This window comes from Lynx canadensis, chromosome A1 (assembly GCF_007474595.2).
Source record: "Lynx canadensis isolate LIC74 chromosome A1, mLynCan4.pri.v2, whole genome shotgun sequence".
Taxonomy (NCBI): Eukaryota; Metazoa; Chordata; class Mammalia; order Carnivora; family Felidae; genus Lynx; species Lynx canadensis.
The window spans coordinates 121,896,564-121,909,357 of record NC_044303.2 but is presented as its reverse complement, the minus strand read 5'-3'; the positions used below and the strand labels follow the sequence as shown (position 1 = coordinate 121,909,357).

Genomic DNA, 12,794 nt, shown 5'->3' with positions numbered 1-12,794 from the left:
CAAAAATAAATAAACGTTGAAAAAAAAAAAAAAAACAAAGAATTTTACTCAAAAAGGATGAGAACCTTTAAGTAGTCTTTATTTAAACGGAAAAATGCTTGATATTTTTCTTTTTAAGTATTACTTTTTTTTCCATAAAAATTTTTATTATGAATAATACATGCACATATACTTCTTTTTTTTTCAATTTTTTTTCTTTAATGTTTATTTATTTTTTTCTTTAATTTTTTTTTTTTGAACTTTTTTTAAGTATTACTCTTAATAAGAGGTAACACCATCAGCTTACAAAATGCCTGTAAAATTGGGAAAGAATTTTAGCTCTCAATATGCACTTGTAATTTAACTCAGAAACTATAACACTCAGCAGCATGAAGAGTCACGTCACTAAGGTTTTAAAGTAACCCTTCAGGGATATTTAGGTTAAGCACTGCTGCAGGCGTTACACATATAGCAATGAACAAAGTTCCAGCCCTCAGAATTTATATTCTGCAGCCGGAGAAAACAGTAGATAATTTTAGATAATTAGAGCTGTGAGTGCTATAAAGGAAAGAAAGCAGAGACACATGGCTCAGAAGGCACTTGGACAAGCACCTGAATAAAATCATGGGGCATATGCAAACACCTAGGGGAAGAACACTCCAGACAGAGGAAGAGCCAAGTATCAGAATGTACCCAGGTTGTTCAAAGCACAACAAAGGAACTGTGGCCAGAATGAATGAATCTAAGACAAGACCTTCAAGAACTATGCAGATAAGAGTGTAAGTATAATCTTACAAGCCATGATAAAGAATTCCAGTTTTATCCTAAATGAAATGGTAAGCAATGTACATTTTCTGAGCAAGGGAACAGTAACAGTGCCTTAATTTGCCTCTTAAATGTAAAATTTGTCTGGCTGCTATGTGGAAAAAGAACTTGACTCCAAAAAGCAAGAACGGAAGGAAGCAAAGAGGTCAGTCAGGGGCTACACAGATGCTGAGAAATGGTAACGGTGCCCTGAACTACAGTGTTAGTGGGGGAAATGGTGAGTAAGTTGTATTTACAAGCTTTTGGAGGTAGATTTTGCTGACAGACTTGAAATGCACAGAGGGGAGAAGGAATCAAGGATGATTTATACTTTTTTTTAAATTTTTTTTTTCAACGTTTATTTATTTTTGGGACAGAGAGAGACAGAGCATGAACGGGGGAGGGGCAGAGAGAGAGGGAGACACAGAATCAGAAACAGGCTCCAGGCTCTGAGCCATCAGCCCAGAGCCTGACGCAGGGCTCGAACTCACGGACCGCGAGATCGTGACCTGGCTGAAGTCAGACGCTCAACCGACTGCACCACCCAGGCGCCCCTATACTTTTTGATAGAGACAATTACACACAGTTTAAAACACACACACACACACACCCTACTGTGTTTGAAATGCAGATGCAAGTATCTTTGGAAAGTCATGCTTTTCTATTACGCAGACTAAAATACATGTCTGGCACGGTGTAAATTTCCTCTCTTTATAAAAAGTTTGTGATGAGACCTACATGCATAATGGCACAAACAGTGCAGAAAATTACGCCAACTATTAAATTACAAATCAAGAATAGACTACCAAATGAAATCTTGTCGTAGCTCAATAGCCCTCTAGCAAGCAGTTCAACATACTCACCATTCTACAGAGCTCAGTGTCAGGGTGGTCCAGGTAATTCAGAAACTATGTAAGTTGGAAGTGTGCAAGGATTTAGAGGACGAAGCAATCACTGTGAGAGGATATGTATTGCTGAATCATCACAGGAATAATGGCACTCAATAACATGGCAAGTCTAATTCATTTTGACACTAAATGAGCAGAGACCCTGAAGTGTCCATCAATTCTTTAAGCTTATGATGAAAAGACATTCTAACAGATGGTGCTTAGATATAGACTTGTGTGCTTAAATGTAAACAGGTCTCTGAGTGTTGTCTACCTACCACACACACTCATGCATATATACTGGCACAAACAGGAAGGCTACAAGACCAGGGTCCAGTCATGGTCCAATCAGTCGGGTAGGATTGTAGGTGTTTCTTCTGCCTTTCTACTCATCTGTATATTGCTATTTTTCTACTATAAATCTGCAACATTTGCCCAGTAAAAAGTAAATTAATAAACGCATTTAAAATGAATTTTGAAAACTCCCTGATACAACATCAGCATATTATGAGGCACAAGGACAGGATACTCATGAAGCAATACCCACGTCCATAATAAAGGCAAAAATATGCAAGTATTTCTGAGGCAGAAATGCCCACAGAGAGGGTAAATGTGTTCTAAGATATGAGACTATGCGTTTTGAGTACTGCGTGTGTGTGGGGGGAAAGGATGGCATTTTATTCCTTACGTTTTTAAATTATGCTGTTAAGGGATATACATTTTTTAAATAATGTTATTTTCCTTTTACCTGTTTTCTCTCTTTAGGATTGAGAAGTAAGTACCGAGGATCAAAAACTATCTTGTGCAACTCCTTCTCCCACGTTGAAAAAGCAGACACCTTTAAAATAAAAATGTATTGCCTCATAATTAAGTTGGCTCTAAAAACATAAAGGTCATATAATTTTCCTTGAAATCTACAGGACATCTGCTTAAAAAGGAGGCATAGTAAAAACCATACTGAAGTTTCCATCACTAATAAATGACAAGCAGTGGGAGGCTAGCAATGGCAAATTTCCACACTAATTGGCTCTGAACATTTCTGTATTATATAGAAATAACACACACCTAATTACTCATTAAAATAACCACTACTGTGTGACATTTTAAAAATCAGTACATCAGAAAAAGCCTTGAAGATTTGCATTTTGATTTCCCATGCTTGCTCCAATCTTGTGAACAATGTTGCAATTTTAAACTGAACAGTTAAACTTATTCAAATGAATCTGTGAACATAACCAAAACGTCAAAACCCCTCTCAATTAAGCTCTATTAATAATATCATAAAGTACCAGTTCTCCTTTAACCAAAAGCCATTCTGAAAGTATTAAAAGAAAAATTACATATACCTTACCTATCCCATGTCGTCCGCCACTCTGTAATGTTAATACTCTGTTAATACTCATCTTATATTACTCACCAAAATTTAATGACCCAACAAATGTTGGGTCAACATTTGACCCAACAAATAACATTGTTATTTGTATTTAAAAGGACAGTAAAAAGGCATTTAGTCAAACATGATATGATGAGCCAAGAAAAAGGCTGCTTGAGAGAGTACAGTAATTTGATAGGCTTCCCTTACCTCCCCCCCCAAACATGAGCACTAACCTTAGATTTGACCTTTTAGCAAGACATATTTATATTACTTATACAAAACAGAAATATCTCCCCCAAAGATTGTTTTCTGACCCCTCTCTCTAGCAGCATGTCCTTGAACTGCTTCATTCGGGCCTCCAGAGGGACAATGGCCCTTTCTCGGGCAGCTTTAATTTCAGCTTCCATGGCAGCTTCTTTCTCTGAATCAATGTCTTTATTATCGTCTCTCCTATAAAAAATAAAATATAAGGCATCAACTGACAAAATATTAACAAGGAATCTTACTAAAATCTTTAAATCAATGGAATATTCAAGACTCACTACTGAGCAGCATATTTTTGGCAAAAAAAAATTATATTGAGGGTTTCAAATGAACTCTAAGGGATAGGCAACTTTCATTATAATAAAGTTACATGAGCTTCTAATGATGTTACAATGGCTATATTGTGCTGTCTCTCTGTCTGATACACAAAATGAACTACCTTACTTTCAAACACAAACAAAAAAAACTAACATTGCAATAAAACTCTATGTGTTAGAAACAAACAGCACAAAACATAATTTTTAGTTCTTGAAATGATATAGGAAAAATAGTATTTTCCAGAATGTTTTACATTATAGATCCGTAAAATATTTTTATCTAATAAAAACTGGTATAAGTCTTAGTAATCTCAAATATATATTTTGAAAATAAAATGCAAATATCTGCAAACTTGGCCAAGTGGTTATGTGAGATATATACCTTACCTACCTGACATCTTTTTTACTCACTTTCTGGGTGGTAAGTTGAGATTTAAGTTGAAGGACAGGTCCCAGAGAGCAACATAGGCCCAGGAGTAGTTAGATGGAATTAGAACTGTTCATCAATGACTAAACTACTTCTTTTTCCTCCAAAAATGCACCTCAGGGCTAAGGACAACCCTGTTGCTGTATGGTACTCAAGTGAGATTGTAAACATGAAATTGAGTCACCTCTCAAACATCTGCACTATGAAGAAGGCCCATTCATATGAATAATCCAAAAGAGAAAATAATTCAGTAATATTTGGGTGTGTCTGAGCAGATCTTCCTGCTTAAATATGATCTGCTAAGTATCAAAATAAAATTGGTACATACTCCCTACACAAACTTAAGGGAATTGGGAAAAACAAAACATCACAAATTTCAAAAGCATGCTATATAGGGAAGTGAAGGTAGCCCAAGAGATTTAAATGGCTAACCCGCAAATATGGTTAAGGGAGAGGTAATTAGCAATTTAGGGAATGAATCAAAAGAAATAGAAGACATAGTCCGTGACCTGCAGGAACTTAGCGAGATAGTCTGTGACCTAAGATATGCACAAAACAAACAGGTAAAAGTAATTTGCCAAACAATATACCCTCTTATAATAATTTATTTAAGAACTATTTAAATAAAGAATTAAAAGACATCCAAGAAATATAACTAATGAAAACAAATAACCTTTACAGAATTATACTAAATGAAAATGTCACAATACAAACTATCACTATCTATCTCAATAAAAGAAAGAAAGAAAAACTAAGCCAGGAAAAATAGGCTTTTAACTTTGTACCTAAATAGAGAAGCTCGGGCAATCCACATAAAGGACTTCTTTGACATTCTCCTGATAAAAGCAGTTAAAAACCTTACAGAGTTGTCTATAAGAACAAACAATTAAAAACAACCTAAAAGTTTAACATTGTAGGAACATCCAAAATTATGGTTACATAAACAGAATGAATACAGTCATTTATAATAATTAAGAAAACAAATGTCTTATTCTAATTTTTTTTTTTAAAGCACACAAAGTCAGTTGATTACAACTAATAAAAGTATTTACATATTTGGTCAAGAACTAAAAAGTCAACTGCAAAAATGAAAATAGCTGTGTTACTTTGGTTGATTATGAGTGACTCTCTTTAACATCTTAATGTCTTTAATATTGTCACTAATGATTTTTTAAAAAGAACCACCCTTCTGAGGGTTTGTCTCACTGATTTCCTTGCCATAATTTGGCTGCATTCAATCTGTCCTTTTCAGATAAGGACTATGGATCATCCAGTTCCTAGTAATGTCTTCAAACTTTCCGTTTTGCTGCTAAATAATGGTCCCATTCCTCACCCCCCTCCCGCCACAGCCAAATACCATCTACCCCCCACCTAATTAGTGATCCCCCTTAATTAGTAACATTCCTATTTCACCCAACTACAGAGCACTGGCCAATCTAATGCTCCCACTTATGGCAGTCTCTTTCTCTCAAAGCTCGTTCTAAGCTCACAGGTTCCCTCTACACCAGGTATTAATAACCACAGACTCAAGGAAGAGCTAGGTGACCAGTATATAAAAAAAAGAAGGAAGTCTGTGTATCTATAACTATGAACTTTCTGAAATGGTGTCTGTTAGGGTCTACACTAAAGGAGGAAGTTCATTTTTTATAAAATTCCAGCTTAATGAATATCTGAAAATAATTTATCAACTAATTCCTAAAATGTCACTTGGCTTCATAATATACACTTAAATAATCAAATATTCTGCAAATCTAGCAACAGTAAGGACACCATTTCTACACTCTAAAGCAAAGCTTTCTAATATCAGGCCTTAGAGAGCAATCATGACTTCGGTCTCCTAACAACATACATATTAGTTGTCACATCCACAAACTGACTGTGACTTAATTAATAGCTAAAATCTGCCTGAATTACATAAACTATAAGTATTACTTACTTCCGTTTTTTGGCTTTAACAGGTTCATCTTCATTAAGTTCTTCCATTAATTCCTGTTCTTCTTTAACTGTAAGATCAAATTTAATTAAACCTTGTCAGAATATAAAAATAAGCAAGCAACAATTGAAATACTTAAGTACTCATCCTTCTGCTACCCACTACCAGAACACTTGCTTTAATAGTATGAAAAAGTAGGTACCATTTATAGTTCACTCACTTGCACTCATAGAGAATTGCCATTTTTGGATGGACAGCATTGTCGGGGTCGGGTGCCCTGGCAAAAACGTTATCAGTTATTATTATGAAGTTACATGCACATATTACACAATCTTTTCTTTTAAAAAGTCACCATTTCCATAACGTATCCATCCCATAATATTCTCTCCTCTATAAAACATTAAACAAAACACAATTCTATACTTCTTAAATTAATCTTCCCTTTGTATTAAATTTCTAATTCACTTTGAAATGTTTATTCATGACACATGGGAAAAACTAATGCCTAGTGTCTCTAGCAACAGACAGGGAAAATTTCACTGATTTGAAAGTGACTCCTAAGCAAAAAATGTAGCACCAAATATACACAATCCATGAAGACTTCTCAATTATTATAAATAACATGGATGAGAATTTATTTCATTGGAAGTATTAGTGATTCATTTATGCTTCTACATTTGATGAAGGGGGGCTCTATAAAAACAATCCTATCAAAATGAAGGCAAATTACCAATAAAAAATATGCAATCAAAATCATGTATAAATATTGGTGTTCATTATATACATTGAAATGCTGCCTGAACATGAGGTACCTTAAGAGATAATCTCTTAAAAAGGTTTGTCTTTATATTGTCAGAAATAAGGCTTGCCTTCCCTAAGTTTCAATTACTTTAAAAGACTAAGCTTTGGGGTGCCTGGGTGGTTTAAGTCAGTTAAGCGTCTGACTCTTGATCTCAGCTCAGTCCTGATCTCTTGGCCAATATGGAGCACCACGTCGACCTGCTTAAGATTTTCTCTCCCTCTACCTCTACCCTGACCCTGTTTGCTTGCTCTCTCTCCAAATAAGTAAACAAATAAACAAAAGACTAAGCTTTCATAGTTTACCAAATTTTGTACTTTACAAAAGTTTAACAACCAGTATTTTAAAAATACTCTGTATAATTTTATTTCAAAAAATATTACTAGTTACAAAAGGTGCTAAAAGAACCTGAGAAATGTTTTAGTATTATTAATAAGCAAATAGCAAACCTTAGCAAAGCCAACATTATCTTGGACTAAAAATCTTGATGAGGCAATTAAAAAAACACACATACAAATATCTTACAAAAAAAACTGTCCAAATTCTCTATTTTTTTTTAATAACTCTGTTACTGAACTCAAACTAGCATCGTGGACTATTTCCCATTTCTCAAATTTGTTATATTCCTTGAAAACAGCAAGCTTTCCTAAGTGGCCTCATATTTTCTATAAAAATATTAAAAGAATGTTAAAATTAGAGGACAAATTCCTAATTGAAAACTTACTTAGTTTCTTTACTTCTTCCATTCCTTTTTTATGAGGTGGCTCCTGAATAATTTTGTCAACATCCGCCCTTCCAATCAGATCATCAGGTCGGTCCCACATAGAGAGACGGGTGGTAGGATTATAAAAGAAGACCCGCTCATCACCAGTCCAAACAACACACCTACGAATTGATTCAAATATCAGTTTCTCAGGTTATGGAACATATTTGACAGATAGGTCTCTTACTGTCATCCTGCTAAAGGAGAGGTGGTGGTGGTGGTGGTGGGGACACCTCCAGACAGCAGGAGTTAGCCAAACACGACTTTTAAAGGAGAGAGCTGACTGGCAAAGGTTAAGAACAGCAGCTCAACACATTAGTGGATAAAACCAGGAAAAGCAAAGTAATTCATATAATTAGTAACTTGGTCTGGCTCACTCAATCTGAGAGTGCTGCATTTTTACCTACCACAAAAGATGAGTTCAATGGCAACAAACAAGAATGCTATCAAGCAGTTCTAAAGCTAAAGAACAGACCACAGCACAGTATCTATTACATAGTTCTTCTATATATTTCTTACCAAATCAGAATTTTACATACTCAAATGCAATCTGCTATGAAATCTTTAATATCTCATTATATCTAATACAAAAAATAAGAAAGTACTGACTGCACTATGACACCATAGCCCACTACAGTTCACTGTTCCTATTATAACAAGAAATTCAGACAAAATAGAAAAAATAAGAACATAAGGGCTCTGTACAGTTTTTAAAAAATAAATATTTAAGTTTGGAAGAGAGTCAATGTTTACAGCAGCAACTGCAAGGGTATAAATTTCCCACTTTTCCTCCCTGAAATCTCTGCCCCGAGAGCCCCGAGTCACACAGTAGCATGGTCAGAGTGGCAAAGACAGCAAAACTTCCAGTAGAAACCAGGTCTCTATGGTCAGATAATTAAAAGTTCATCAACAGCTGCCAAGCCAAGTTAATCCAGATGTTGAAATTATCAGACAAAACCTCTATTGCTGAAATAATCAAAGACTTTCAAGAAGCAATTATAACCAGAGTTCATGAGATGAAGAAAAAATCTGAATGAAAACATGGTTCTCATTACTGAAATAGAAACTGTAAAAAAAAAAAAAAAAAAAAAAAAAAAAAAAAAAAAAACCCAAAAATTATAGAGATAGAAAATACAGAAATGAAGCAAAGGAAAAAGACAAGCCAAGAAACTTAGTCTTATACCACAGAGAACAAACTGCTGGTTACCAGGGACACGGTGGGTGGGGAGAAGGGTGAAACAGGAGATAGAGATAAAGGAGTGCACCTGTGATGAGCACTGGTGTGGTATACGAGTGCTGAAGCCACTACTTTGTACACCTGAAACTAACAGAACACTGCAGGCTAACTATACTGGAATTAAAATAAAACTAAAACGAAAAAAAGAAAAATACACAATTGAAATTCAATTTCTCTAGCATAGAGATGAGAGGAAATGATCAGTGAACTAGAAAGTAGATCAGTAATTATCCCACCAGAAGAACAAAGGCAGTAAAAAGAATCAACAGAGATTCAGGAACTAAAGTGACTATGTCAAAATGCCTTATGTAAACGTCACTGGGATCCCAGGAGGAAAGGATATTGGGGCAGAAAAAAATTTAAGACACAATGCCCCCCCCCAAAAAAAGTCCAAATTTGGTAAAAGATACAAATATTAAAGAAGCTCAGCGAACCCCAAGCAGGATAAACTTCATGAAAACCATACTTAGAAACAACATAATCAACCTGGTGAAAATCAAAAATAAAGAAAAATCCTTGCTAGTAGCTAAGAAAAACTATGGCACACTACAAACAGGGGAACAAGTCCAATGACCGTGGATTTCTTACCAGATATCCTAGAGACAAGAATACAGTAAAACAACATCCTTAAAGTGCTGGGGTGGAGGGAAAAAACACTGCCAACCCAGGATTCCCTATACAACATAAACATCCTTTGGGAACAAGGGCAAGAAAAGATATTCCCAGATGAATAAAAAATAAGAGACTTCATCTCCAGCTGACTATTAATGAGCATGGGGATTTTTTTTTTTTGGGGGGGGGAATAATGAAAATGTTCTAAAATTGAATATGGTGATGGATGCACAATTCTGTGAATATATTTAAAATCAATGAGTTATGCACTTTAAATGAGGGATGTGATTTATCTCAATATAGTTATATTTTTAAGAAATAGCTAGACAAAAAAAGTATATGCTACAGGATTCTCGACACGATATTCTATAAAATACAAAGTAATCTAAAATAACAGAAAGCAGAGGGACACTTAAGGATGGGATTAGAGGGTGGGATGGACTACAAAGGGATACAAGGAAACTTTCAGGATTACTAGAAATGTTTCTTTTGATTGTGGGAATGAACTTGAACTATTTCAGCTCATTGTACTTCGACGATTGTACTTAACACACATAAAAATGAGAAATGTAACTTTTGATTTTGGGGTTTAAGTTTGAGCCCCATGTTGTGTAAAGAGATTACTTAAAAATAAAATCTTTTTTAAAAAACTGACAAAATGTGTAATGTACTACCAAACCAAAATCTTTTGTGGAAATGGACTAGATACGTTTTGTCATGGAATCCAACAAAAAAAGCAAGGCTCACTGATCCTAGGGAATACAAAATGCTTCTACTTCTGATCTCTCTTTACAATTAATTTTAAAAGCATAGGGGAAGATAAGTGTTATTATGTTCCATTAGACTAACCCTGAAAGGGGCACCTGGCTGGCTCTGTAGGGGGAGTTTGTGACTCCTGATTCTCAGGGTTGTGAGTTCAGGTCCTGTGATGGGTGTAGAGATTATTTAAAAATAAAATCTTTAAAAAATAATTTTTTTTAAAGAATAATCCTGAGATACTTAAGCCATCTTGTTAGATGTTTAACTTTACTGGGAAAAAAACCTATCCTAAATTTTCTATGCCAGTTTCTAAAACACTATTTAACTGATATAAACAGTAGTAACTACTTTAAGACAGAGATTCTATTTTACTAATTGATGTTGGTTTCAAAATACCAAAGTGTGCCAATATAGCTCCAATATAGCTCCAACAGTACTAGCGGTAAATGTGCAGTGACGTTTCAGAATTAACAGGGAAAATAATGGACAAAGAATTGTGTCAAAAAACTGCCCTGTGCTAATAATATGAAAGATAAAATGTTTAAGGGTGAAGTATACTACTCTCTGCAACTTTTAACCCATGAAAAAAATAAGAATGGTTGGAGATGCATTGAGGGATGAAGCAGATACGATAAGATGTTAGCTGTAAAAGTTAGGTGGTCAATATTTGGTGCTCGCTGTTCTAGAAACATTCAATGTTTCTCTCTGTTTCAACTTTTTCATAATAAAATCCCACCATAAAAAAAGCTCTGGAAACAGCAACAACAAAAAACTTACAGAAACACAACAGCAAGCTAATTAATTAGTAGACCTGTGCCACTCTCAGTATATGCAGAAGAGAGTAAAAATTAAGAGATAAATTTTCCTAAGTTAAAACGCAACATGCACTACAACACAGATAAAGCATGGCAAATACAGGCAGCCCTCACTCTGCACTTTGTGGGACACTGTAAAAATAACTGCAAGTTAAATCTGTATGATGCAATCTTAGTAAGCAATGGAAAAAATTACAGTTAGTCCATGACCTTTAAAAACTTTTGTTGAAACATTAAAAATACTCTTAGAACCAGAAACTAAAATTTACTGATCCTAAGGAATACAAAATACTAAATTTGACCGCTCTTACTTTAAAAGAAATAAACTAATGCTGTGAAATACCAGGGAAAAAAAATCCCAACATAAGTAAGGGAAATATGAAACTTCATGTTTTACATTTAGCTTAACTCTAAAAAACAGTTCTTCGAAGAGCAACATCCGAAGATACCAAGAGATAGATAAATTTGATTATCCAAATGAAGTGGCATACTCTGCTCAGCTGAGTAATTTGTTTTTTCTTTTTTTAAGATTTTTAAATTTTTTTTTCTTTTTTTTTTTTCAAATTTTTTTTTTATTATTTTTTTATTAAGATTTTTAAATTTTTAAGTGTTCTCTAGACCCAGCTTGGGGCTTGAACTTACAACCTAAGATCACAGACCAACTGAGCCAGCCAGGCACCCCGTGAGTAATTTGTTTTGCTTAAAGTTAGCACTTACCCATTTTATAAGAAATAGAAAATAATTAATTAAGGAATTAAAGTTCTGACAATACATTCTTTCACTAACAAAACTTGGAAAATCATCTGGACAAGCAGGTATCCTTCATGTATTCAGATAGACTATAAAAGCACTAGGAACACACAGCTGCATATGGGGAGGTGGACTTCCTAAGAAAGACCTAGAAGCTGTAAACAGATGATTAATAAATTTGATTTCATCAAAATATAAAATTTATGTATGAGAAGACAGCAAAACAAAAATGAACAAATAGGGAGAAGCTGTAATGTATGTAAAAGTCAAAGGCGTTAAGAGCATACATAATAAGCTCTCTCCTATCATTAAGAAAAAGACAAATCCACAAAAAAGATGAGGAAAACTGTGAAGAAGCTATCGACAGCCAATGAACATGAAATAAACTCAATTACACCATGTATTCTGGAAACATCCAATAGGACTCCTTTTCTTAAAAGGTTACCAAAGATTTAAATAGACTATCCCTACACACTGGTGTGAGGGAGAGAACACTGGTAGGCTATTGCAGGGAATATTAACTGGCACAGTCCAGCCTGTCCCCCCAAAAAACCTTTCTGAGGTCAACTTAGCAGTATCTACCAAACTATTAAAGAGGAGTATCACTTGATTCAGCAACTTCACTTCTAGAAATCAATCCCAACAGAAATACTTGCAAGTGTTCACAAAGAGATATGTGTAAGGATATCCTGAATGTCAATTTTTGTAATGCTGGAGGGGTGGGGGAGGGAAGACAAACATCACCCATTTATAAAAAAAATTATACATTTATGGAAAATTATGCTATCACAAATATATTTGTACAAAAACAGCAAAATTTCTGGGACATATTTAGTAAAAAAAACATGGAAAATATATTGTTTTTAAGACACTATAATATGCATGCACACCACACATAAAACTCTATACACATGTATACAAACAACATAGCAAAGGGTCCAGAAATTGTATGAAATCAAATTTTTATTAATGAGAAGGCTTGGTGAAGGTGGAATTCTGTAATTTTTTACTTCCTGTAATTCGTTCATATTCTATGTTTTTACATATTCACATATTCTTTTCTAATATATGAG

At 34.5% G+C, this 12,794-nt stretch overlaps 1 protein-coding gene across 5 annotated transcripts in view; it reads right to left on the bottom strand.

Annotated features, from left to right (window-relative positions):
- Nucleotides 1-12,794, bottom strand: part of TCERG1 (transcription elongation regulator 1) — a 63,162-nt gene that overhangs the window by 24,287 nt on the left and 26,081 nt on the right. For 3 of the 5 annotated variants that reach the window (XR_003970077.1, XM_030320800.1, XM_030320816.1), the window contains 6 exons: nt 7,510-7,670; nt 6,207-6,263; nt 5,990-6,056; nt 4,839-4,889; nt 3,360-3,495; nt 2,419-2,508 (listed from right to left, as the gene is read on the bottom strand). Coding sequence is in view for 4 of the 5 variants with exons in the window: in XM_030320800.1 (XP_030176660.1) it covers nt 2,419-2,508; nt 3,360-3,495; nt 4,839-4,889; nt 5,990-6,056; nt 6,207-6,263; nt 7,510-7,670 (562 nt within the window). In the remaining variant the exon portion in view is untranslated. The remainder of the gene's footprint in view (nt 1-2,418; nt 2,509-3,359; nt 3,496-4,838; nt 4,890-5,989; nt 6,057-6,206; nt 6,264-7,509; nt 7,671-12,794) is intronic. The other 2 variants (XM_030320828.1, XM_030320808.1) reach the window with 1 other exon arrangement.